The sequence below is a fragment of the Coenobita brevimanus genome, chromosome 116 (genome assembly GCF_032717465.1).
Source record: "Coenobita brevimanus isolate Jiangsu-jjx chromosome 116, ASM3271746v2, whole genome shotgun sequence".
NCBI classification, from domain to species: Eukaryota; Metazoa; Arthropoda; class Malacostraca; order Decapoda; family Coenobitidae; genus Coenobita; species Coenobita brevimanus.
This window is the reverse complement of record NC_137069.1, coordinates 32170077-32195076: the sequence shown is the minus strand read 5'-3', so window position 1 is coordinate 32195076 and position 25000 is coordinate 32170077. Positions and strand designations below refer to the sequence as shown.

Genomic DNA, 25000 nt, shown 5'->3' with positions numbered 1-25000 from the left:
AGAATTTTTGAAGCACTACTTGGTGTGTTGTTTTAATGTTATATTGTTTTGATGGCTTACCTGACCCAGTTTTGAAGCGAAGTGATGTTCTGAAACAGTACTGGTTGTGTTGTCTTGAAGTTATGTTGTTTTCATGGCTTACCTGATGCAGTTTCAAAGCAGTGATGTTCCAAAGCATCACTGGGTATGTTGTTTTAAAGTTACATTGTTCTGAATGGCTTACCTGATGTAATTTCGAAGCAGAATGATGTACTGAAGCATTATACAGCATTACTGGGTGTTTTAGAATTACATGGTTTTAATGGCTTACGACATACAGTTTTTTTGAAGTTACGGTGTTCTGAAGCATCGTGTATTGGAGTGTTTTAAAGCATTACACTGTTGCAAAGTCAGGTGTTGTTGTGAGGCTTGGTGTTGATTCAAAGCATTCTGTTATTTTGAAGCACAGTGTTTTAAAACCTTAAGATGATATGAAGCATTATGTTGATTTGAAGTGCTGTTTCAGTTTATAGTGTCTCAAAGGATGCTCCCTCCCCCCGCCGTCAAATTTAAGTTGTTCAAGCATACGTGAATCATGTGGACATGCCAAAATATTTAAGTCGCCGGAATAATATGCTCAAGAATGAGTAGTGGTTCAGTTTGTGTGGAGTATCAGATTACGAGTTGTCTTTTGTCGATACTTTGATCATCTATCTTCCAGCAATACGTCCTTCTTCTGACTGAACACAGTACTTTAAAAGGCATTCTGTAAAGCAACCTCAAGAGATAAAAACCACTCTTAACAACAGTCATAATCATCATCAGCATCCTCACCCACAAATAAATGGGACAATATATCATCATGAACATCATCATCAACATCCTAACCCACAAATAAATGGGACAATATATCATCATGAACATTATCAATCTAACCCTCTAATAAATGGGAAAATATATCATCATCATCATCGTAACCCACTAGTAAATGGGACAGTATAAAAGGAAATATCTACCTCACTCTCGTAACGGTGAAAGGACACGAACCTGGGCCTCTAACAACCCCTTATGGCACTCAAATTCATGAAGCAAAAGACTGGCTTACATGATCAGTTTTGAAATGAGGTGTTGTTTCGAAGTGTGGCGTTGCTTTGAAGTGTGACATTGCTTTAAAGTGTGGTGTTGCATTGAAATTATGTGTTGGTTTAGAGCGTGGTGCTGTTTTGAAGTGTGGTGCTTCGAAGCATGGTGTTGATTCGAACAGTTGTATTTCAAACCACAATGTTGCTTTAAAGCTTGTTTCAAAGTGATGTCTTGAAGAATGACACTTTTTTCCTTAACTGTGGTGCTGAAGTGACTGTCTGCATTAATGGTGTTGTCGAAATACTTATCCCTCTGACTATCCCAGTCAAAGAGAAATGGTTGTTAGCTTCCCCAACACAATCAGATATCACAGTGGTGTTTCCAAGTGGTGCTGTTTTCTTGATTTTTTTTTTTTTTTTTTTAGTGCTAAAGTGACACTCTGTAGTAGATGGTCTTGTCAAATTACTCACCCCTCTAACTACCCCATTAAATCAGAAAGACCCAGATTTCAAACAATCATCAGTGGCAACGATTCAACACCTAACTTCAATACTGATCATGTAAGCAGCCGTAAAAAGGTGAATACACTCCACATGTGCCAGAAATACTGAAAAAGACATTCAGTAAAGTCCAAGTCAAGTAACCCTACCTAATAATTCTGGAGAGCAGCAGCCCAACACACTATAATTCTTTCCTTTTTCATTTTTTTCTTTTCTTTCCTTTTTTCTAGCACAAATATTTTCCTGTCAAACATCTGAATTCGTTACATGCATTCACAGACGTGCAATAAATTTCCTGCAATAACTAAGACTAGTTATAAGGAACTACAAAGAGAACGAATAACTGAATATTTCCAAGCTTATCATCCTACAGTTACAAATCTTAGGTCCCTGTCCATCCATCTATAACCTGCTACTCAGAGATTTTTTTTTTTTTTTTTACCTCTCATTACAAAGTAGTTTTTTTTATCTTTCTTGCTGCCTCCAGACGATTTTTTCAGTTCTGGAAAAAAGGCCTCTCGTACTGAAGGGGTTTATTTACTCTACCTTACCCCTACGGTGGAAAAAAGGGTAAGGATGTATAAAAGCTTCTGGAAATGGCAAGACTGAAATGAAAAAAATAATCGTCCTCCAGTTCTCAATGGACGCCCGAATTCTCTGTCTCTGTCTCTCTGTCTGTCTGTCTCTGTCTGTCTGTCTGTCTGTCTGTCTGTCTCTCTCTCTCTCTCTCTCGCTCTCGCTACCTTCAGACGGTTTTGAGCCAAGGAGGAAATTTATTGCAGTTTTTCAGAAATAGTGAAAGGAACAATATACTGTATTCAACTCCTTAATTCACCTCAGGTATATGTTTTTAATTTACTTTACGTGAGTAGGTGGTAGGAAAATAGTGTTACGGACCTGTACCCATTCCATGGCGCTTCTTCGTGGCTAGCAAGATATTTTAGAGACTAGGACGGTTCTACGGCTCTACATCCTTTCTATAGCTCTTCTTCGTGCCTAGCATCACATTCTAGTGGTATTCTAATCCACATCTCAGGAAGGACGGCAATTTTTGAAGTCAGGTTAGGGGGAAAGGAGTATAGAAGAGTTGAATAAAACACTCTGGAGACAGCAAGAATATACAGGCCATCGGGGTGAAGGGGTATCAATCTCACTTCACTCCTGTCATGTCTCTTCCCTCACTTCAATTATTCCTAATTTTTGCTGACACTTACTTTCTTCACAAATTTTTACCCGTGGTCAGTTTTTTTTTTTTTTTTGGGGGGGAGGGGGGAATTGCTAATATAATATCGCTTCCCTAACATCCTTTCACTTTATACACCTCGCCTCAAGCCTTTCCTCCCCTCACCTCACTTTATTACACTTTATTTCACTTTATATTTTTTTTTACTCACTTCATATCACTTCCCTTAGCTTCCTGTCACTACATCTCAAGCCCAGTCTCCCGTCACCTCACTTCTGTACACTTCATTTCACCTCATTCAGCCTATAGACACTTCATCTCAGAACTTCTTTCCACTTCCCTACCCTTCTCTCCCATTATTCACTCATCTTTAAACTTCCCCTCACTTCACCCTGTTCGTCTTAAACTTCCCATCTCATGCCTCAGCCTCTTCGTATTACTTACTATTCTTTCAAACCTGGAACTTCATGTTACTTCACTCATCTTCATTCATTTTCAACTTCTCACTTTACCTTACTCATCCCAGCTAACTTCATCCCTCACTCTCTGTGCCTCTGTATTTTCAGATTTTCCTTTCTCTCAAACTCACAAGCATTTCTCACATCAATTAGCTCTCTCATCTCATTTTACTCATCTCACGCCAAGCTTTTTTTCATCTCAGTTCACTCTATGATCAGTGTTTCCAGCCATTAACGTACAGAGCTTCCTGATTTGATATTGTTCTTTTTTTCTTACTCAGTAATACATTTAAATTTACACATTGATTTGCCTAGTTCCAATTTCTTTCGTTTTTTTTTTTTTTTTCAGTTTTCAGACTCTGCATATATCATTTTACTCATAAGCTGTCATATTTCCAAATTTTATGGTATATTCTTTTTCACTCTAAAATAGGATACATCTCGCATTAATTCACTCATCAGCTTTTAGATATTCAATTTCATATTCTTTCGGATTTTTCAATTATATTGAACATTACTTACTCAATTTATTTCAACTGAAACTTCATCTATGGTTCCAAGACTTTAGATTTCAATGCTCCTTTTTTCTCTCTCTTTTTCACAGGCTATCTTATATCAATTTCTTCACTCAGCTAACTCACTGGTTAACTCTCACGTTTTCTAACATTCCAGTATTTCAGTTCCTTCTATGGTCTAATTACTAAGCTCGTCTAACTTAACTTTCCTCAGCGTATCTCCATTCCCCTTTCAATTCAGTTCATTTCACCTTTTTTATCCAATAATCTGGTCTTCATCTTTCCACAGTTTGACATTCTTCTATAATTTTAGTTCACAAACGATCCCACTTTTTTCAGTTTACATCTCGTCTCACTGCAGCTCACTTCTGCTCTCTACTTCACAGCTCCAGTAGTTGTAATGCTTCCAAATATCCAGATTTTCCAGATTTTTGCGTTGTCCTTGAATTCTAACCAACAGACGATCTCACTTTTCTCAGCTCATCTCAGATCTCTTCTCACCTCTTCTCACTTCTCTCTGATACATTTTTTCAGTTGCTGTAAGGCATTCTTCACTCATCTCAAATCTCTTCTCACAAGGCTAACTTGGCTCATCTCAAATATCGTCTCTTCTTGGCTCACTTCACTAACTCTCTCTCTCTCTCTCTTCCACAGTTGCAATTGTAAAGCTTCCCAGTTCCTCCCTTTATTTTTCCTTCCCAATTCCTCTCTTTTTCTCTCTATTTTTCCCTCCCATTGTATCTATTTTTCCTTGTTCCATTCTTTGTTTTTCCTTGCCAGTTCCTATTTATTTTCCTTCCCAATTCCTTTCTTATTTTTTTCTCTATTTTCCTTCCCAATTCCTGTCTATACTTCTAGTTCCCAAATACTTGGCCGGGCAGTCTTTTTCAGAAGGGTTTGGACAGATTAAGTTCTCTTATACAGAGAGAGAGAGAGAGAGAGAGAGAGAGAGAGAGAGAGAGAGATGCCAGGGGAAGAAAGAAAGAAAGAAGTCGTAAAGAAAAAGAGATAGAAACAGGGAAGGCTTAGAGAAAACGAGAGGCTAAAATACAAGTGAGGAAGTTACATTAGGGAGTGACTCGTGTATATCCCAGCTGGAACTACCTCTAAAAAAAAAAAAAAAAAAAAAAAAAAAAAAAAAAAAAAAAAAGGGAAAAGAGATACAGGAAAACACATGAAGAAAGAGGGAAAGAAAAAGGATAGTCACAGCTTAAAAAAAAAGAAAAGAAAACGAGATAATGAAAAGGAAAATGGAGAAGTTAACATCAGGGGGGAGTCAGGTATACCCCAGAGAGAGGACCGCCGCTAGAGATACCGCCACTAGTAGCCCCGTCCACCGTAGACTAGAGGCTGAGTTGCAGTAGGAGAAGTCACAGGAGCAGACCCGGCGGATGAGGACCCGGGTGGTGTAGGTCTCGCACGTGTTGGTCATGATGGTGTCGTTGGTGGCGCAGTTTCGGTGGAAGCTCTCCATCTCCCCTGGGGAGAAAAGGAGAGGGGTAGATTATAGGGAGGACTCCTAGCACCTCTTCCTTAGCGATTTATTTTGCATATTGCGCTTTTAATATTTGCTGGCATGCTTTTTTACCTCGTTTTAATATGGATTGCAGCAAATATGAGAATCATGAGTGCCATGCATGGAATAAATCGGTAAGAAAAAGGTGTTAAAAATCGCCAAAACAGCTTAAATAAGATCTGTGGACCACACAGACGATTGTATTCCTTTTAGGTGGTCCGGGCTTAATATTACAAGAGAGAGAGAGAGAGAGAGAGAGCTACTCAGCATTAATCTCAGACAGTCTCATATTCACATATCAGTAAATTGAAGAGAGAGAGAGAGAGAGAGAGAGAGAGAGAGAGAGAGAGAGAGAGAGAGACTCAGCATGCATAGGTAATGTGCTGCCAATCTGCATGAACAACACTTTGCCTGAATAATCAAAGGGAGAAAATCACTGAAGGTTTGGTCAGTAATTTATTTGCTGAACTAACGTTATTATTACTTTGTTGTCAGTATTTCATTTATATATTTAATTTATCTCTTTATCTTTTCTTTATCTCTTTTTATTACAATTACTTTATAGAAGGTTACTTTAGAGCTACTTACAAAAATGTTCTTTAGAAATTCGTCGGATTTGCATTATCTATATATTCTGTCTATAGCCAGACACCTTAATCCCGTAAAGGGTGGCCACAAACAAATCGCCTCCATGCCGCCCTGTCCTCTGCCATTACGCTGCCCTCCCCTCAACTCACACATCCCCTCTCTCATATACCTCTCCACTCCATCTCATCCTCGGTCTACTCTTTACTCTATATTTCACTCCTCTCTCTCTCTCTCTCTCAGTTCATGATAAAACTGTCCCTGAAACTGTCAAAAATTCACTGCATTTTGCATAAAACTTCCTGGTCAAGTGAACACGTCCTGGTGCAAGTGAGGCCATAAGTGGTCAATTTTTGAGGTCAAAGGTCAAGGAAGGTCAAGGTAGGACAAGGTAGATCAATGCAGGTCAAGGCAGGTCAAGGTAGGTCAAGGTAGGTCAAGGTAGAACAAGGCAGGTCAAGGTAGGTCAAGGCAGGTCAAGGTAAAACTTTCCAATATGTTGACACTGCACTGTTGAAGAAGTTGTAGTTAACTTTTACTGTTTTCCTAAATTTTCCCAAATACTTTTGAAAGTTTATTCTTCTACACACACACACACACACACACACACACACACACACACACACACACACACACACACACACACAAAAGTCATGTGTGTGACTTGTATTATACTGTACATGTATCATGTATGTATCCTCGCCACATTTCTTGTATTCATCTGGTGTAGCCAAGTATATGTATGTACGTATGTATGTATGTATGTGTATGTCCTGTATCACACATGTATCATCTATGTATCATATTTGTATCCCCCTTGTATCCAGTATTAACAGTCCACGATACACATGTAGGTATGTATGTATGTATGTATGTATGTATGTCTAGCCTTCCCAGCGGACTCCAACCCATTACCCTAATATGCTCGACGTGATACAACCCACGCTAAACACAGCCTACTTACGCTGATATACTAACGTACGTACTCTGATATGCTGACCTACATACTTACTCTGATATACTAACCTATTTACGCCCACACTTGTATGTTTACTTACTTGGAGGTATACTTACTCTGAACCTACTTACTTACTCTGATATACTACGGTAGCATACTCTGATATAGAAACATACTGATATACTTACCTACATACACTGATATACTAACCTACTTACTCTGATATACTAACCTACCCACACTGATAACCTAACCTACTTACATTGTGATATGCTAACATACATCCAGGCTTACTTACCGCCACACACTAATTTACTTACACAGTGGCCTACTTATACCAATATACTCACTGGCTTACTCCAAGGCATGTCTGTCTACTTACCAGAGGGTCTACTTACCAGAGGGCCTACTTACCCTAATACACTAACCCACTTTGAGACCAACCAACAATAATTGCCAGTCTACTTAAGCTTATTAACATATCCATTCTGGGCTATTCTTCATTCTCAGTACTTACATATAGAACTACTTACGTATTTCCCTTCCACACTGACCAACTTCACCATCACCATCATCATCATCATCTTCATCATCATAATCATCATTATAATCATTATCATCGTCACCATCATTACCATTACCGCCATCATCATCATCATCGTCATTATCATCATCACCATTAACATCACCACCATCACCATCATCATCGTCATCATCATCGTCATCGTCATCACAACCATCATTATCATCATCATCATCATCACCATCTCCATGATCACCACCACCACCATCATCATCATCGTCATCATCATCATCGTCATTATTACTATCACCACCACCATCATCATCATCATCATCATCATCATCATCATCATCATCATCGTCATCATTACTATCACCACCACCATCATCATCGTCATCATCATCGTCATCGGCTTCGTTATTATCATCAGTATCATCATCATTCTAAACAGGACAAAAGCCTCTCACTTTTCTCCACTCTGACCTATTTACTGTCAGCCTGTTCCATCCAATCCCAGCAAATCTCCGCATCTCATCTTTCCATCTTCGTTCTCTGTCTACCTCTTCCTCTCACTCCATCTCTCCATCTTGTTCCCTGTCTGCCTCTTCCTCTCACTCCATCTCTCCATCTCGTTCTCAGTCTGCCTCTTCCTCTCACTCCATCTCTGGGCTGCCACTCAGTTACCTGGTTGTTCATCTGTTATCTCTTTTACAAAGGGCGTGACCTGCCCACATCCATTTATGCTTTTGGACTGTACTGATTATATCCTCTACTTTCCTCTATTCCCTTATCCAGGAAGCTCCCTTTTATCTTTATATGTGACACCTTTATCTCTCCATGTGACACCTTTATCTCTCCATGTGACACCTTTATCTCTCCATGTGACACCTTTGTCTCTCCATGTGACACCTTTATCTCTCCATGTGACACCTTTATCTCTCCATGTGAGACCATCATCTCTCCATATGACACTTTTATCTCTCCATGTGAGACCATCATCTCTCCATATATGAGGCCTTTATCTCTCCATGTGACACCTTTATCTCCCCATGTAACAGCTTTGTCTCTCCATGTGAGACCATCATCTCTCCATATGTGAGGCCTTTATCTCTCCATGTGAGACGTTTATCTCCCCATGTAACACCTTTGTCTCTCCATGTGAAACCATCAGCTCTCCATGTAACACCATTAGCTCTCCATGTGACACCTTTGTCTCTCCATGTGACACCTTTATCTCTCTATGTGATCCTTAATTATAATCCTCTCCATTCCTCTCTTACCACGCCAAAATTTATTCTCTCTCCTTAACAAAAATGATAAACGAAAAACCTTATTCAAGCCGAGTACGTTAAAATCTCTAATGACTGTAGTAATAGACGAATTTGGAAAGCTTAAATACTTTATCTAAGAGGTATAATAAAGATGAATTTGTTACCTTTACTCGTTTATGATTTATGAAAGGTTTTTATTGGGGTATTAGGCTTCTTCTTCTTTTTCTTATCATCATCATCATCATCATCATCATCATCATCATTCTTCTCCTTCTTCTTCATCATAACCATCATCATCATCATCATTCCTATTATTATTATTATTATTATTATTATTAGTAGTAGTAGTAGTAGTAGTAGTATAACAAGTAGTAGTAGTAACAGCAGTAGTAAGTAGTAGTAGTAGTAGTAATAGTAGTAGTAGTAGTAGTAGCAGTAGTAGTAGTAGTAGTAGCAGTAGTAGTAGTAGTAGCAGTAGTAGTAGTAGTAGTAGCAGTAGTAGAATAGTAATAATAATAGTAGTACTAGTAGTGGTAGTAGTAGTAGCAGAAACAGCAGCAGCAGCAGTAGTAGTAGTAGCAGTGGTAGTAGTAGTAGTAATAGTACTAGTAGTAGTAGTAGTAATAGTAGCAGAAGCAACAGCAGTGTTGGCAGTACTGTAGCAGTATTACCATTATTATGATTGATTATGTGTGTGTGGATGACAGGATGAGAAGGTGTGTGATGGGTGCTAGAGTATATAGAGGTTGGAGGAGTGGACTTTCTGACCACCACCAAGTAGTGGTCAGAATCAGTGTTCAAACGAAATGGAGAAGTAGAAGAAGGGAATGACAGGAGGAAGAGTGTATGCAAGGAAGGTGGAAAGGTTACAAGAGGATGAGAAAAAGGCAGAATATAAGAGAGAAGTCGAGGAGCGATTGGGTAAATATGGATTGGATCTGATGGGGGAAGTGGAAGGTGTGTGCAGGATATTCACAGAAGAAATCTGTGCAGCATGTGAGGTGGTGTGTGGGGTGAAGAGAAGACGGAAGGGGATGCAGGGAACAGCATGGCAGAATGAAGTGGTGAGACAGGCTGTGCACAAAAGAAGAAAGCATGTAGTGAGTGGATGAGAAACAGGGGTGTGGAAGAAGTTGAGAGACGGAAGAGAGAGTTGTATGTAGAGAGGAAGACAGAGGTGAAAAGATTAATAAGAGAGAGTAAGAAGAAAGTCGATGAGGAATTTAGAAGGAATTTCAGAGTAACGTGGAGGGAATGTAAGAAAATGTTCTTGAAAGAGGTAAAGAGAGCTAGACAGGGTGCCAAAGAAGTTAGCTGGGGAAAGATAAAAATTGTAGATTACTAGTGGAAAAGGGAGAAAAAGTAAGTAGATGGAGAGAACACTTTAACGAATTGTTGAACATAGAGAATGAAAGTAATGCGAGTATAAGTGGCTGGGGAATGGCTGGGAAACACAGAGATGTAAGAAGAAAGGAAGAAATCAGTAGGATGGAAGTTGTGGAAGCAATAAAGAAAGTTAAAATAGGGAAGCCTCAGGAATTGATGGAGTGTGTGGTGAAATCCTGAAGCATGGTGGAGAGATAGTAGTAGAATGGATGTGGAAGATGTGCAGATTGGCCTGGGAGGAGGGTAGAGTCCCGGAGGATTGGAAGTCAGGTATAATTACTTCCCTGTACAAAGGAAAAGGGGAAAAAGAAGTATGTGATAATCACAGGGGCATTTGTCTTCTTAGTGTAATGGGAAAAATATATGGTAGGATACTTAACAGAGTTAGGGAAATAACAAAGGAATTAATTGGAGAAGAACAGGGAGGTTTTAGGACGGGAAGAGGCTGTGTAGATCAGATATTCGTTCTTAGATCTATAGTGGAAATGTTTCTAGAGAAGGGAAGGAAGTTGTATGCAGCCTTCATGGACTTTGAGAATGCATATGACAGGGTGGATAGTCACGGATTGTGGAAAGTATTAAGAATATATGGAAAAGATGGGAAGTAGCTGAATACCGTGAAGAGTATGTATAAGGATGCTAAGGCTGCAGTGCGTATGGATAGTGAACAGAGTGATTTTTTCTATTTGAAAGTTGGACTGAAACAGGGATGTGTCATGTCCCCATGGTTTTTCAATCTGTATATGGATGGGGTTATAAAAGAGATACAAGGTTGGGAAGCGGATGTTGGAGTAGCCTAATGAGAGAGGGCAGTGTTTGGAAACTCCCTGTACTGTTGTTTGCAGATGATACTGTGTTGTTAAGTGAAGACGAAGGGGAGCTGCATGGTTTGGTGGGTGAATTTGGGAGAGTATATAAGAAACAGAATCTAAAGGTGAATGTAGGGAAGAGTAAAGTTATGGTCTGCGGGAGAAATGAAGTCAGTGAATGTACAGTGAGGTTAGATGAGGAGGAAATGGAAAATGTGAGTGTGTTTAAGTACTTGGGTAGTGTGATGAGTAAGGATGGAAATTTAGAGGGTGAAGTGCTGGAAAGGGTACAACAAGGAAGAAAGGTTGCTGGTTCCTTGAAAGCAGTGATAAGAAACAGGGAAGTGAGCATGGAAGTTAAAAAGTTAATATATGACAGTATTGTGATACCAACTCTAATGTATGGAAGTGAAGCTTGGACCATGTTGGAGAGACAGAAGTCAAGAGTGAGAGCAGTGGAAATGAGTTATTTGAGAGGAGCATGTGAAGTCACATGGAGAGACAGACTGACAAACGAGGAAGTGAAGCATCGTTGTGGTGTGGATGTGACAGGAAGCGTTAGGAGAAACACATTGAGGTGGTTTGGCCATATGGAGAGGATGGAGAGTGAGAGTCTAACGAGGAGAGTGTGTGAGTGAGGTGGAGGGGGAGGGGAGGGAGGGGCAGGGGGGAGGCCAAAAATGAGATGGAGGGATGGAGTGGAGAGGAATATGAGAAAGAGGGGTGTGAGCTGGGAGCATGGCAGTGAAATGGTGGGGGATAGGGCGACATGGAGGCGATTTGTTTGTGGCCACCCCTTACTGGATTAATTTTCTGGCAATAGATAGATAGATTATTATTATTATTATTATTATTATTATTATTACTATACGTACTAGTATCATTATTATTAACTTTATCACATCGTCTTCAATAACCAACCCTTGCCCTAAAATAAAAAATACAGTACCAGTAATTAAATCTATACCACTCTGCCGTTTATCGAGCGGCATATAACAAAAGAAAATTAAAGTCCACCGCTCGTTCACGCATTTTTAAAGGTTTTCAGTAACCTATAAACCTGAAGCGAGAGTGGTTAATTAAACTCATAACTCAGAAATGCAGAAAAAAAAAAAAGAGAGAAAGAAAACATGAGAAAGGAAAAAAAGTTTAAGGATGTTTCTTTTTTGGTGAGATGATGTAAACAGAATGGGGGTAGTGACTGGATATGATGCATCGAGTGGTAATGAGAGAGAGAGAGAGAAAGAGAGAGAGAGAGAGAGAGAGAGAGAGAGAGAGAGAGAGAGAGAGAGAGAGAGAGAGAGAGAGAGAGAGAGAGAGAGAGAGAGAGAGAGAGAGAGAGAGAGAGAGAGAGAGAGAGAAATTAGAGCTAGCTTCCACTCTCACCATTAATATCGTAGACGGTCACCGATTCACAGCCCAAGTCGCAGGATCCGGACTCGATCTGCTCCTCAGTGAAGTTGGCGTCCATGCAGCCGTCTATCCTCGAGCTGTTGCTTCGAGGAGAGTAGCTGCAGAGGAAACACTCCACGCTGAGGCCTGGACGGGCAGGAAAAGGAGGAAAAATAAGGTAGGAAAACTGGGTAGGAAAACTGACTAGGAAATCAGGAAATATGTGACGATAATGATGATGATGATGGTAATTTGGGAGGAGTAGCTGCAGAGGAAACACTCCACGCTGAGGCCTGGAGGGGCAGGAAAATGAGGACAATCAGCTGGGAAAATTGGGTAGGGAAACTGAGTAGGAAATCAGGAAAAATGTGATGATGATGATGATTTGGGAAGAGTAGCTGCAGAGGAAACACTCCACGCTGAGGCCTGGAGGGGCAGGGAAATGAGGAAAACAGGTAGGAAAATTGGGTAGGAAAATTGAGTAAGAAATCAGAAAAATGTGATGATGATGATGATGATTGTGATTTGTAGAGAGTAGCTACAGAGGAAACATTCCACGCTGAGGCCTGGAGAGGCAGGAAAATGAGGAAAATTGGGTAGGGAAACTTAGTAGGAAATCAGGAAAAATGTGATGACGATGATTATATTTGGGGCAAGCTGCTGCAAAAGAAACACTCCACGCTGAAGCCTGAGGGGGAAGAAATTGAGGAAAATCAGGTAGGAAATTTGGGTAGGAAATCAGGAAAATGTGGTAAGAAAATTTGGCAGGAAATCAGGAAAATATGGTAAGAAAATTGGGTAGGAAATCAGGAAAAATGTGGTGAGGATGATGATGATGATGATTCGAGGAAAGTAATGAGGAAAATGTAGTAAGAAAATTAGGTAAGACATCAGGTAAAATGTGGAGATGATGATGATGATGAGCTGCTGCTTGAAGACGATTTGCAATATAAGAAATACTCCAATCTTAGTCCTGTATGAAGAAAATGAGGAAAATAAGATGGGAAAATTGGGTAGAACATCAGGAATAATGTGGTTGTGGTGGTGGTGGTGGTGGGAACTTGTTTGGAGGCGAGCAGCTGTATAAGAAACATTCCAGTCTTAGCCCTGCGTGAGTCAAACAAGAAAAATCAATAAAGAAAATAACGCAGGAAAAATTATAACACGAAACTAAAACAGAAACGAATGATATGAAGTTTTACATCAAAGTGAGTGCAGCATCTTATTACGACACACACTACGTTTAGTCTTGTGTGAGAAAAATAAGAAAAATCGGATAGGAAAATGGGGAAATGTGGCAGGAAAATCGATATGACACTAAAACTGATACGACTAATGTGAACTACATTATTGCTTAAGGACGAGTAACAGCGTAGAAAAAATAAGAAAATTACATGGGAAAATAGGAAAATAAGGCCACATAAAACATGAAGATAACACATGCAAACAGGTAATGGATAAGAAAATGTACTCCAGAGCTTCACCTGTAGGAAAAACAAGGAAAATCGCATTGTGATCTTGATTTCTGTAATACTCAGCTGAAAATGTGTGGGTTTCGTTAGGGGTTACTGTTTACCATCTGAGCCAAATCTTGTTAAAATCGGATGGATATCATTCATAAAATCAAATCCGGAATTATTCTCACGGCCGCCATGAAAATAGTTCCAGTCTCTTGATAAAAGTTCCGGCCTTGCTGAAACGCAGAGTTTTTCACAAACACTAACCAAAATCGGCGTAACTGTTTATTAACTGTACACGATAAATTTCTCTAGATATGAGATTGATCAGAGAAACACCAGGGTTACAGGGCAACCTAAAAATTGACTTCGCATCGTAACCTAGATATTTTGCTTATTGGTTTGAAAATTAGTAAGTTTCGTCAAGGGCTTGCCCGCAACACCACCAATTTTCGTTACGATCGAATATAAAGTGTTTGTTATCTCATGGCCGGAACTATTCTCATTTCCACCGTGAGAACAGGTCCGACCCTGTAAAAATGGTTCTGGCCATGCTAAGAAGAATATTTTTTCCCCGATTATAACCAAATTTAGTGGAACGCTTCTGGGATGGTTCATGAAAAACTAAGGTAGGTCTAAGCAGGATAGGTCAAAGATCTCAAAGTTGATGTTTCGTCATGACCTTAATTTCTGACCTACAAATTTTTAACACACACACACACACACACACACACACACACACACACACACACACACACACACACACACACACGAGCCAATGTTACGCCTTGCCGGGTCAGGGTGGGGAAAGGCTAACATGTTTGCTATATTCGGACGGCACAATAAACCCCAATACATTACACTGCTTCTTCTCACACTGCCACAGGTTACACACACACACACACACACACACGCACTGTTACATAGCCTATGATTTCATCATCCTTTGTGTAATTCTAACGTACAGTGTGCTGCCTGTTTGATCACGAGCGTGTTCTACCTCACTCCTTCCTTCTACCGTTATAGTAGAGTAAGTCGTTCTTTCTGTTGTTCAGAGCGGGATTGTCAACTCTGTCCCCATGGCTTCATTTGCACGTCCTTCTTACAAGTTGTATCAAGCTCTGCCAGCCCCTATATAATGAGCTCAGTCTCTGCATTATTGCCACTTAGATCTACTCCTCATTTTGTTCACATCTCTGTCCTCCCCTGTACGGTTATTATTGTGAGTGCTCAGGAAGTCTCCAACCATCTAGCTGCTGTGTAATTTGAGTATAAGTGTTATTGCATTTTGTTCTTGTACTGTATAGCATAAGTTGTTAATTTGTAGGCCTAGTGAGGTTTTTGTAATTCATGTAAGGTTCTTATTGTCAGCCATCATTAATATTATTTTGTATCTGTAATAATTTATCTTGCATTAACTGAGCATTATCCAGTGTATTGTCATTTTATCAGGGCTGACTTAGATAAATTTACTCTTGCTAAATTCGTGTTAATAGAGGCTATTGCAGTTAACCATATATTTAACCTGTTTTTTTTGCCATTACATTATCCTTATGAGTCCTGAATGTTTTGTTGTTAGTTTGAGCATTAAACTTTAACTTGTAATTTTACCTAACTCTTTTGTTTTGAACCTGGAACTTTACGGGACAGTAGTAATTTTTAGTATTCTCACTTAAAGTGTACATTATCTTTCTCTGTTCCGTAACATAAATTTGGCGACCTCTTATCAGGATATTCAGGATATTATCATAAGGATATTGCTCGATATTTTGTGACTGTGATTTATTCATGATGTCTACTATTACTACACTTGATGAAGCCAAAGATTTTTTGTCAAATGTGCAAACAGTGTGTGATGTAGAAAACAGAACAAAGAATGAACTTAAGCTTGTTGCTCAACAATTGGGAATTGCAGTTCACTCTCATTATTCTAAAGATCAAATTGTTGGCATGATTAATAAAAGCTTGTTTAATGTAACTTCTTCCTCGCATAAAAGCTTGTTTAATGTAACTTCTTCCTCGCATTAAAAAAAAAAAAAAAAAAAATGAGCAAACGCAGATTGAATTAGCTAAGTTACAGCTAGCCCTGCAGGAGGCTCGTGTGAAGGAAGCTGAGTTTCAAGCACGTGCTAAGGAGGCTGAGTCTCAGGCTAAGGAGGCGGAATCTCATGCTAAGGAGGCTGAGTTTCAGGCTCGTGCTAAGGAGGCTGAGGCACAAGTTGCTAGGATTCAGGCAGACCATGAGTATCGCATGAAACAAGGTGGAACTGGATCATCTAGCTCTGATGATTTTGATGTGGCTAAAAATGTTAAACTTGTCCCTCCTTTTAATGAATCTGATTTAACAAAGTATTTTCAGTTGTTTGAGAGGGTAGCTACAGGTTTTAATTGGCCTAAAAAGTATTGGCCAGTACTCCTTCAAACTGTTCTCACCGGTAAAGCTCAAGCAACTTATGCATCTTTGCCTCAGGATCAATCTAATTATGAAGTAGTTAAGAGCTTGATTCTTAAGGCCTATGAGCTTGTTCCTGAAGCTTATAGAGTAAAATTTAGGACAACTTACAAGCAAGATAAGCAATCCCATGTTGAGTATGCAAAAATCAAAGAAGATCTGTTAGAGCAGTGGTTAAAATCTAAGAATGTGGATTCTGATTTTGGTAAATTTAAGCAGATGATTTTGCTGGAGGACTTCAAGAGGTGTATTTATAAAGATGTAAGCCTATATCTTGATGAGGAAAGAATAGATAATTTGTCTGATGCTGCAGTTTTAGCTGATGAATATGTTCTCACTCACAAGAGATATTCTAAAGAAAAAGGGAAAGCTGAGAGTAAGTACGTTGCCTCTACTCAGAGTACAGGTAACAGGAAAGAGAATAAAGATGATGTTTCTCAGGAAGTAAATACCAGGTCCACCTCTAGATTTCAGAAAAGTAAATGTACTTATTGTAGTAAGCTTGGTCATACTACGGAGAAATGTTTCAGGAGACAGCGTGATGTGAACAAAAAGGAGTCTTTAAATATTCAGTCAATTGGTCTAGTGTCCACTCTTGAGAGTTCCAAGAATTCTTTAACTGAGATAACTGAACCTGCTTTGAGGGGTAACTTAAATTCTCATGATGGAGCTCCTCTTTTGAGCAGTAACGTGGGTGACACTCTCAAGAGTTCATGTGCTAATTTCCTGTCTGATGGTTTTGTCAGTCCTCTGGACAGTAATGACAGGAAATCAGTTAAAATATATCGTGATACAGGTGCTTGCCAATCCCTTATGCTGACCAGTGTTCTAGGCTCTAATGTTAATTCCTCTGATGAAACTGTAATCTTACAAGGTGTAGGGAATAATTACTTCTCTGTCCCTCTGTGCAGAGTGAATTTAGAGTCTGGTTTTGTTAATGGTTCCGTTATGGTTGGGTTGGTTGAGACACTCCCAATGTCAGGTGTAACTTTCTTACTTGGAAATGATATTGGTGGAAGTCAAGTGTGTCCAGCTCCTCAGTTGTCTAGTAAGCCAGTGGCTGCGTCCCAGGATTGTGATGTCCCTGTTGTGTTCCCTGCATGTGCTGTCACTAGGGCTAAGCCTAAAGTTACTGGTGATTTAGAGGATAATGATGATGATGATGATGTTATCCTAGCTGACACTTTTCTTGGTAATTTGGACCACTCACCAGATGAGGCAGTACCCCGTAGTGTTGATAATTTGTCTCGTCAAGAGTTGGTTGAGTTGCAGGTTGCTGACCCTGAGTTGAAAGGTCTAGCTAACTCTGCTTGCAGTGAGGAAGAGTCAGCTGGTGCTTCTACTTGTTATTATATAAAGTCAGGAGTACTTATGAGGAAGTGGAGACCCCCAACAACATCAGCCGACTGTGAATGGGAGGTTGTACATCAATTTGTCATCCCTCGTGTTTGTAGGCAGGATATCATTAGAGTGGCTCATGATTCCAGTTTGGCAGGACACCTTGGAGTGAGGAAGACTGTGGCACGCATTTTGAAACACTTCTACTGGCCAGGTATCTTCAGGGATGTTTCCTGGTATTGTAAGTCTTGTCACACCTGTCAAGTTGTGGGGAAGTGTAATCAGACCGAAAAGGTTGCACCTCTAGTTCCCATTCCTCCTTTTGAGGCGCCTTTCACCCGTGTGTTGGTGGATATTGTGGGCCCTCTTCCTAAGACTTCTTCAGGATTTTCTTATGTGTTGACCCTGATTGATATGGCTACTCGTTATCCTGAAGCCATTCCACTTAGAAATATCTCAGCAAAGAACGTGGTTAAGGAAATGCTAGGGTTCTTCACAAAGTTTGGTCTGCCCAAGGAGGTACAGTCAGACCGGGGAAGTAATTTCATGTCAAACGTTTTCAAGCAGTCTCTGAAAGAGTTGGGCATCACCCAGATCACGTCTTCAGCTTACCATCCCCAGACCCAAGGAGCGTTGGAGAGATATCATCAAACACTCAAATCGATGCTCAAGAAATACTGTTTGGAACATCAGAAAGACTGGGATAAAGGTCTTCCATTCGTTGTATTTGCTGCAAGAGAATCTCCAAATGAATCACTGGGCTTCTCACCTTTTGAACTACTGTTTGGCCATGACGTAAGAGGACCCCTTAAGTTACTCAAGGAATCCTGGCTGTCGGAGGAAGATGACGTCAACCTGCTGGAGTATGTGATGAAGTTCAAAGAACGGCTGTCCACTGCTTTACAGCTGGCGAGAGAGAATTTAGGAGCTGCTCAGGAGAAGATGAAGACTTGGTATGATAAGAAGTCCAGGTTACGCCACTTTCAGCCAGGAGATCAGGTTTTGATTCTGCTACCGGTTCATGGGCAACCTCTTCAAGCCAAGTTTAGTGGTCCTTATTTCGTGGAGAAGAAACTCAGTGATGTCAACTATGTCATCGCCACACCAGATCGTAGAAAGAACAAGCAACTTTGTCACATCAACATGCTAAAGTTATATCACAGGCGGGACGAAAATAATCCAGTCTGCACTGTAGCTGTTCCACCCGAGTCTGCAAGTGAAGCTCTCCCTTGCAGTATAAGCCTGAGTGATAGTTTGGGGAAGAATCCTGATATCATGAATGATCTCCAGACTAAGCTTTCTCATCTACCTCCCGAGGAAAGGCAGGAGTTTTCGGCATTACTGCAGGAGTACCCAGAAGTGTTCCGTGCTACTCCAGGAAGAACCACTGTGTTGATGCAAGTGATACAGGAGCTGGGGCTGTTTTGCTGCAAGAGGATGATCAGGGTATTGAACATCCAGTATCTTATTACAGTAAGAAGTTCACTCCACCTCAAAAGAACTACTCAACTATTGAGAAAGAGCTTTTGGCCTTGATTTTGGGTTTACAGCATTTTTCATTTTATTTGTGTTCTGGTTTTGACCCCATAGTCATTTATACCGATCATAACCCACTGAAATTCCTTAGTAAGTTTAAAGATAAAAATCAGAGATTGACAAGATGGAGTCTACTTCTTCAGGAGTATTCATTAGACATACAACATGTTAAGGGGAAAGAAAATGTTATTGCAGATTGCTTATCTAGACTTTAGACAGATTATTTTAGAGTAATAAGAAATTTCCTTTGTAAATTTCTTTTTCTTTGTGGGGAGGTGTTACATAGCCTATGATTTCATCATCCTTTGTGTAATTCTAACGTACAGTGTGCTGCCTGTTTGATCACGAGCGTGTTCTACCTCACTCCCCCCTTCTACCGTTATAGTAGAGTAAGTCGTTCTTTCTGTTGTTCAGAGCGGGATTGTCAACTCTTTGTCCCCATGGCTTCATTTGCGCGTCCTTCTTACAAGTTGTATCAAGCTCTGCCAGCCCCTATATAATGAGCTCAGTCTCTGCATTATTGCCACTTAGATCTACTCCTCATTTTTTTCACATCTCTGTCCTCCCCTGTATGGTTATTATTGTGAGTGCTCAGGAAGTCTCCAACCATCTAGCAGCTGTGTAATTTGAGTATAAGTGTTATTGCATTTTGTTCTTGTACTGTATAGCATAAGTTGTTAATTTGTAGGCCTAGTGAGGTTTTTGTAATTCATGTAACGTTCTTATTGTCAGCTATCATTAATATTATTTTGTATCTGTAATAATTTATCTTGCATTAACTGAGCATTATCTAGTGTATTGTCATTTTATCAGGGCTGACTTAGATAAATTTACTCTTGCTAATTTCGTGTTAATAGAGGCTATTGCAGTTAACCATATATTTAACCTGTTTTTTTTTTTTTTTTGCCATTACATTATCCTTATGAGTCCTGAATGTTTTGTTGTTAGTTTGAGCATTAAACTTTAACTTGTAATTTTACCTAACTCTTTTGTTTTTAACCTGGAACTTTACGGGACAGTAGTGATTTTTAGTATTCTCACTTAAAGTGTACATTATCTTTCTCTGTTCCGTAACAACACACACACACACACACACACACACACACACACACACACTCCCATCTCCCCCCACACACTCCCTCATCCCCTCCACACACACATTCCCCCAGCCCTCACCCACACCCACTCTCCCCCACCCCCATCCCCACCCCCACTCCTACCCTAGCCCTCCACTTCCACATCCTCCTCCCTATCCCCCATCTCCACCTAACACAATATAAAAACTGCCTTCGTCTAAACAGCAGTCTCACCCCTTGCCCAGATAATCACAAGGATTAGTGTAAATGCAAACTGCTGGTCGAGAAAGCCGGGCCCTTTACCTCGTTGCAAAGGACAAAGGGAGGAATTAAGCGCCTGACAGAGAAAAGGAGATTCCGCCTTCTGCAACACACGCAAGGCTCTGTAACACACGCCCAGGTTGCACGTGTTTATTTCTCCTTAGGGCTTGGGGATTAAAAGCTAAGGTTAGAATAATTTAGAACAAAATAATTTAAAAGTACAAAATAATAAACACCTTGATATACTGCATGGCGTGTCTGGTGCTGGAGTGGGAGCCTTCTCGCGGTGGCACCCATATGACTATAGTTCTTTCACACTAACCTGGCCCAGATTTTCGTCCTATCGTAACTTATTTCGCTAAGGTCAGTAACTGGAAAAGACAATACTACGACTCTACACCCATTCCATCACACTTCTTCGTGACTAGCATCATAATCTTGTGTTAATATGTTGTTGCAATTTGGAATTCAAGATGGAGAGATGGCAATTTTAGGCCAAGTTAGAGTAAAACGAGTATACATGGCTCTGCAGCTTGGTTATAGAAGCATACCTCCCCTCCCCCTCTCCATGCCCACTGAAAGGATGGTGGACTGCAAGAGGAGAGGATCTTAGGCCTGCAGTCCACCGGGTGCACGTTCAGATACGCCTGCGATTACAGATACAGTACTACAATTCCCAGGAATTATACGCATGGGTAAGAATATTCTAATTTATTCTGATTATTTTAGCTACTTAAACACGGTGGCGCGTCTCCTTGGTTACTAATTCTTGCTATTGTTAGGTGGTAAGATCCCTGTAATAATGAATAACCGAAACCTATATATAATTCGGTGATTTGCTGGGACTGGATGGAACAGGATGCCAGAAAAAAAATATGAGGGAGGCCTTTGTTCCGCATTAGTCTGACAGCCTGATGATGATGATGATGACGGTGATGATGATGATGATGATGATGATGACGGTGATGATGATGATGATGATGATGATGACGGTGATGATGGTGATGATGATGGTGATGATGATGATAATGATAATAATCATAATGATGATGGTGACGATGATGATGATGATGATGATGATGATGATGATGATGATAATGATGATGATGATGATGATAATAATGATGATGATTATACTAACGTTAATTTTTCTGTGCTACTAAAAGACGATTTTCGAAGTAATTGTGCAGAGGAATTTTAAAGGAGCTTATTACTGTTCTGTGTGTGTGTGTGTGTGTGTGTGTGTGTGTGTGTGTGTGTGTGTGTGTGTGTGTGTGTGTGTGTGTGTGTGCGCGCGCGCACTCGCTTGCTTCTCTCTGTGTGCGTGTGCTGGGGCGAAATGCAAATTAGTTGAGTTGCACATGACAATCATCCGCTTCATTTCTTTGCAACGCGGGGTCACAAGCATGAAGGCAAACAATTAAGTCACTGAGTATATTTGGCTGCTTGATTATGTGACATGGTGTGTGTGCCGAGAAAGAGGTAGAAAAGAAAGTGGGTCTTCTTTCTCTTAATTTGGGTAAGAGAGAGAGAGAGAGAGAGAGAGAGAGAGAGAGAGAGAGAGAGAGAGAGAGAGAGAGTCACACGCAGAGTATAAACGTAGACTAAAAAAAGGTCACCTAATATTTCAACTCTTTTATTTCTTACTTTCCTCTGCTGGCTATTATTGTTAAGCTGCGAGAGGCTTGGTATAATTCTCTGCCCACAGATATAAAAGTTCGCCTAATATTTCACCTCCTCTGCCTCTCACTTTCCTCTGCTGGCTAGGATGAGGGAGAATGGGGTGAGAGGTCATATTAGGGTCAGGGGAGTCGAAACAATGGCTTACTGTATATGGTCGAAGGACGATGTAAGGTCACGTTCATTATCCTTGCCTTGTCCTTAATGTCCTTTGAGCTGTAGGGAAAATGGATCTGGCGCGGACTTTCTCCAGGGGAAATGATGACAGGTGGGAGAGGCAAGGCTACGACTGTCCAGGGTTGTATCCAAATTCGTCACTGGAAATGCTTCACACAAAAATACACGAAAATGCACACACACACACACACACACACACACACACACACACACACACACACACACACACACACACACACACACACACACACACACACACAGCAGAAACAAACATAGCGACTTCAGATAAACACAGACCATCGGGAAACGTGTTACAATTAGAGGTGAGAGGCGGCATCGCTAAACTCTTGTTGTCTCCACACGCTTTTATCCACATACAAATACAAAAAGAAAGAAAGAAAGAAAGAAAGGAATAGTAGCTAATTCAAACAAGATCAGAGCACCGGGGAACATAAACAGAGGTGAGAGGTGACATCGTTATTGCACTGGACACCGTTAAAAAATCAATTTATAATTAATTCGTCTATAGAGGTATAAAAAAAAAAAAATCGAGAAAAAAATGCAGCTAAATCACATAAAACTCAGAAAGACGGGGAACGTTCGAAACACAGAGGTGAGAGGAGGCATCGTAAAGCACTGGGCATCATCAAAAAATATTCTAGTTATAAGAAGCTCGTCTGGTGGTATTAAAAGAAAACACACACATATAAAAACAAGAAAAAATGCAGCAAAATCACATAAAACTCAGAAAGTCGTGGAACATACAACATAACAGACATGAGAGGTGACATCGTACAGAACAGGGCATCATCAAAAAATATTCTAGTTATAATAAATTCGTCTGGTGATATAAAAATCACACACACACACACACACACACACAAAAAACGAGAAAAAATGCAGCAAAATTACATAAAACTCAGCAATACAGGGAAAGTACGAAACACAGAGGTGAGAGGTGACATCGTAAAGAACAGGACAGCATCAAAAAATATTTTAGTTATAATAAATTCGTCTGGTGATATAAAAAAAACACACACATAAAAACGAGAAAAAAAATGCAGGAAGACCACATAAAACTCAGCAAGACAGGGAGCGTGGAAAATACAGAGGTGAGAGGTGGCATCGTAAAACACTGGACATCATCAAAAAATATTCTAGTTATAATAAATACGTCTGGTGTTATAGAGGACACAAAGAAAAACCAGAAAAAAGATAGCAAAATCACATAAAACTCAAAAAGACAGGGAACGTACGGCATCGGGGGGTGAGAGGTGGCATCGTAAAACACTGGGCATCATCAAAAAATATTCTAGTTATAATAAATTAGTCTGATGATATAAAAAAAACGCATAAAAACGAGAAAAAATGCAAGAAAATCACATAAAACTCAGAAAGACGGGGAACGTAGGACATAACAGAGGTGAGAGGTGACATGGTAAAGCACTGGGCATCATCAAAAAATATTCTAGTTACAAGAAATTCGACTGGTGGTATAAAAAACACACAAAACGAGATAAAACGCAACAAAATCACATCAAACTCGGAAAGACGGGGAACGTACGACAAACAGAGGTGAAAGGTAGCGTCGTTTTAGCTCTGGTCGGCGTCATTTTCTGGTCCGTTCGCTTTGACATTAGTAGACCTGATTACCAGCGTGGAAAACTGTCTGTTTACGTCAGCTGAAGAATGAAATTAAAGTGTACAGTACGTATGTTTGAGAGAGAGATACTGTAGAGAGAGAGAGATGGACAGAGAGAGAGAGAGTTTTAATTAATGCCATTATAGTCCAAAGAAACCTATTGTACTGTTAAGCCTTTGGCACTGCAGTAAATTAAAACAAAAGCAAGAAATAATGTCGATTCACTCACCACTCACTTACGAGAAAGAGAGAGAGAGAGGCCACCTCAAAATCCAGGGAACTGTTTTGGAATATACTGCAAAATATAAGAATGTAACAGAAGGACAGAGCTAAAAAATGAAAAAAATTCTGAAAAATGATTGGAAATACAGACATAAAAAGAATAATTATTTTTAGAAGCAAGCGTAATCAATGTGACAAGACAAATATTATTAGCAAAAACAAGAAAATAAAAAGCCAGTACACCTAAGTTTGGGGATTCGTAGTATGAATGACTGTCACGTTGAAAACGTATGAATGTATAAAAACAAAGTCGGTTGTAAATAAGAGTTGAGGAATATGTAGATGGTAAATGCGTTCATGTAAAAAAATAAGTCATTTGTAAATAAAATGTTCAGGAAAATGAAGACTGTTAATGCATCAAGGTAGAAAAATAATTCATTGTAAAAAAGTGTTAAGGAAAAATGAAGATAGTATGTGATGATGAAGAAAGGATGGGAGAAACCAAGGACGGCATTCTCGTGTGGTTAGAAAGCTTACTTAACACCTCTTCCTTACCGGTTTATTTCTGAATCTGCACCGCTAAAATAGTATTGTGTGTTATTCAAGCATGTCGACATTAAAGAGACGTAAGAAGCTAAAGGGGATATGAATGGACGAGAATACTGCTCTAAGTCCTCTTATTGTTGCGCCTTCTCTAGTATCCTATTCCAGCTAAAGCCAGATAATTTCATTAAATTGAGAGAGAGAGAGAGAGAGAGAGAGAGAGAGAGAGAGAGAGACTATCTTACTCCATTACCCTCATACTCTTTGGGATTCGAATCTGTGCCCGGAACACATCGGGCTGGTGCATGATTGACGACTACAATGCGGCGATTCCCCCCCCCCTTCTCTCTCTCTCTCTCTCTCTCTCGTTTCTTCCTGTAATACGTCTTCAAATTACTTTAAACATCTGTCTGTCTGTCTGTCTTACCTTCGTCTAAGAACCAGGTTAATGAGAGGAA

The 25000-nt window shown here is 40.0% G+C and overlaps 1 protein-coding gene across 1 annotated transcript in view; it reads right to left on the bottom strand.

Moving 5' to 3' along the window:
* Positions 1-4994: 4994 nt before the first annotated feature.
* Positions 4995-25000, bottom strand: part of LOC145418706 (uncharacterized) — a 111895-nt gene continuing 91889 nt past the window's right edge. Inside the window, exons 2-3 of the mRNA XM_080287045.1 lie at positions 12153-12305; positions 4995-5197 (exon numbers count right to left, since the gene is read on the bottom strand). Coding sequence (XP_080143171.1) covers positions 4995-5197; positions 12153-12305 — 356 coding nt within the window. The remainder of the gene's footprint in view (positions 5198-12152; positions 12306-25000) is intronic.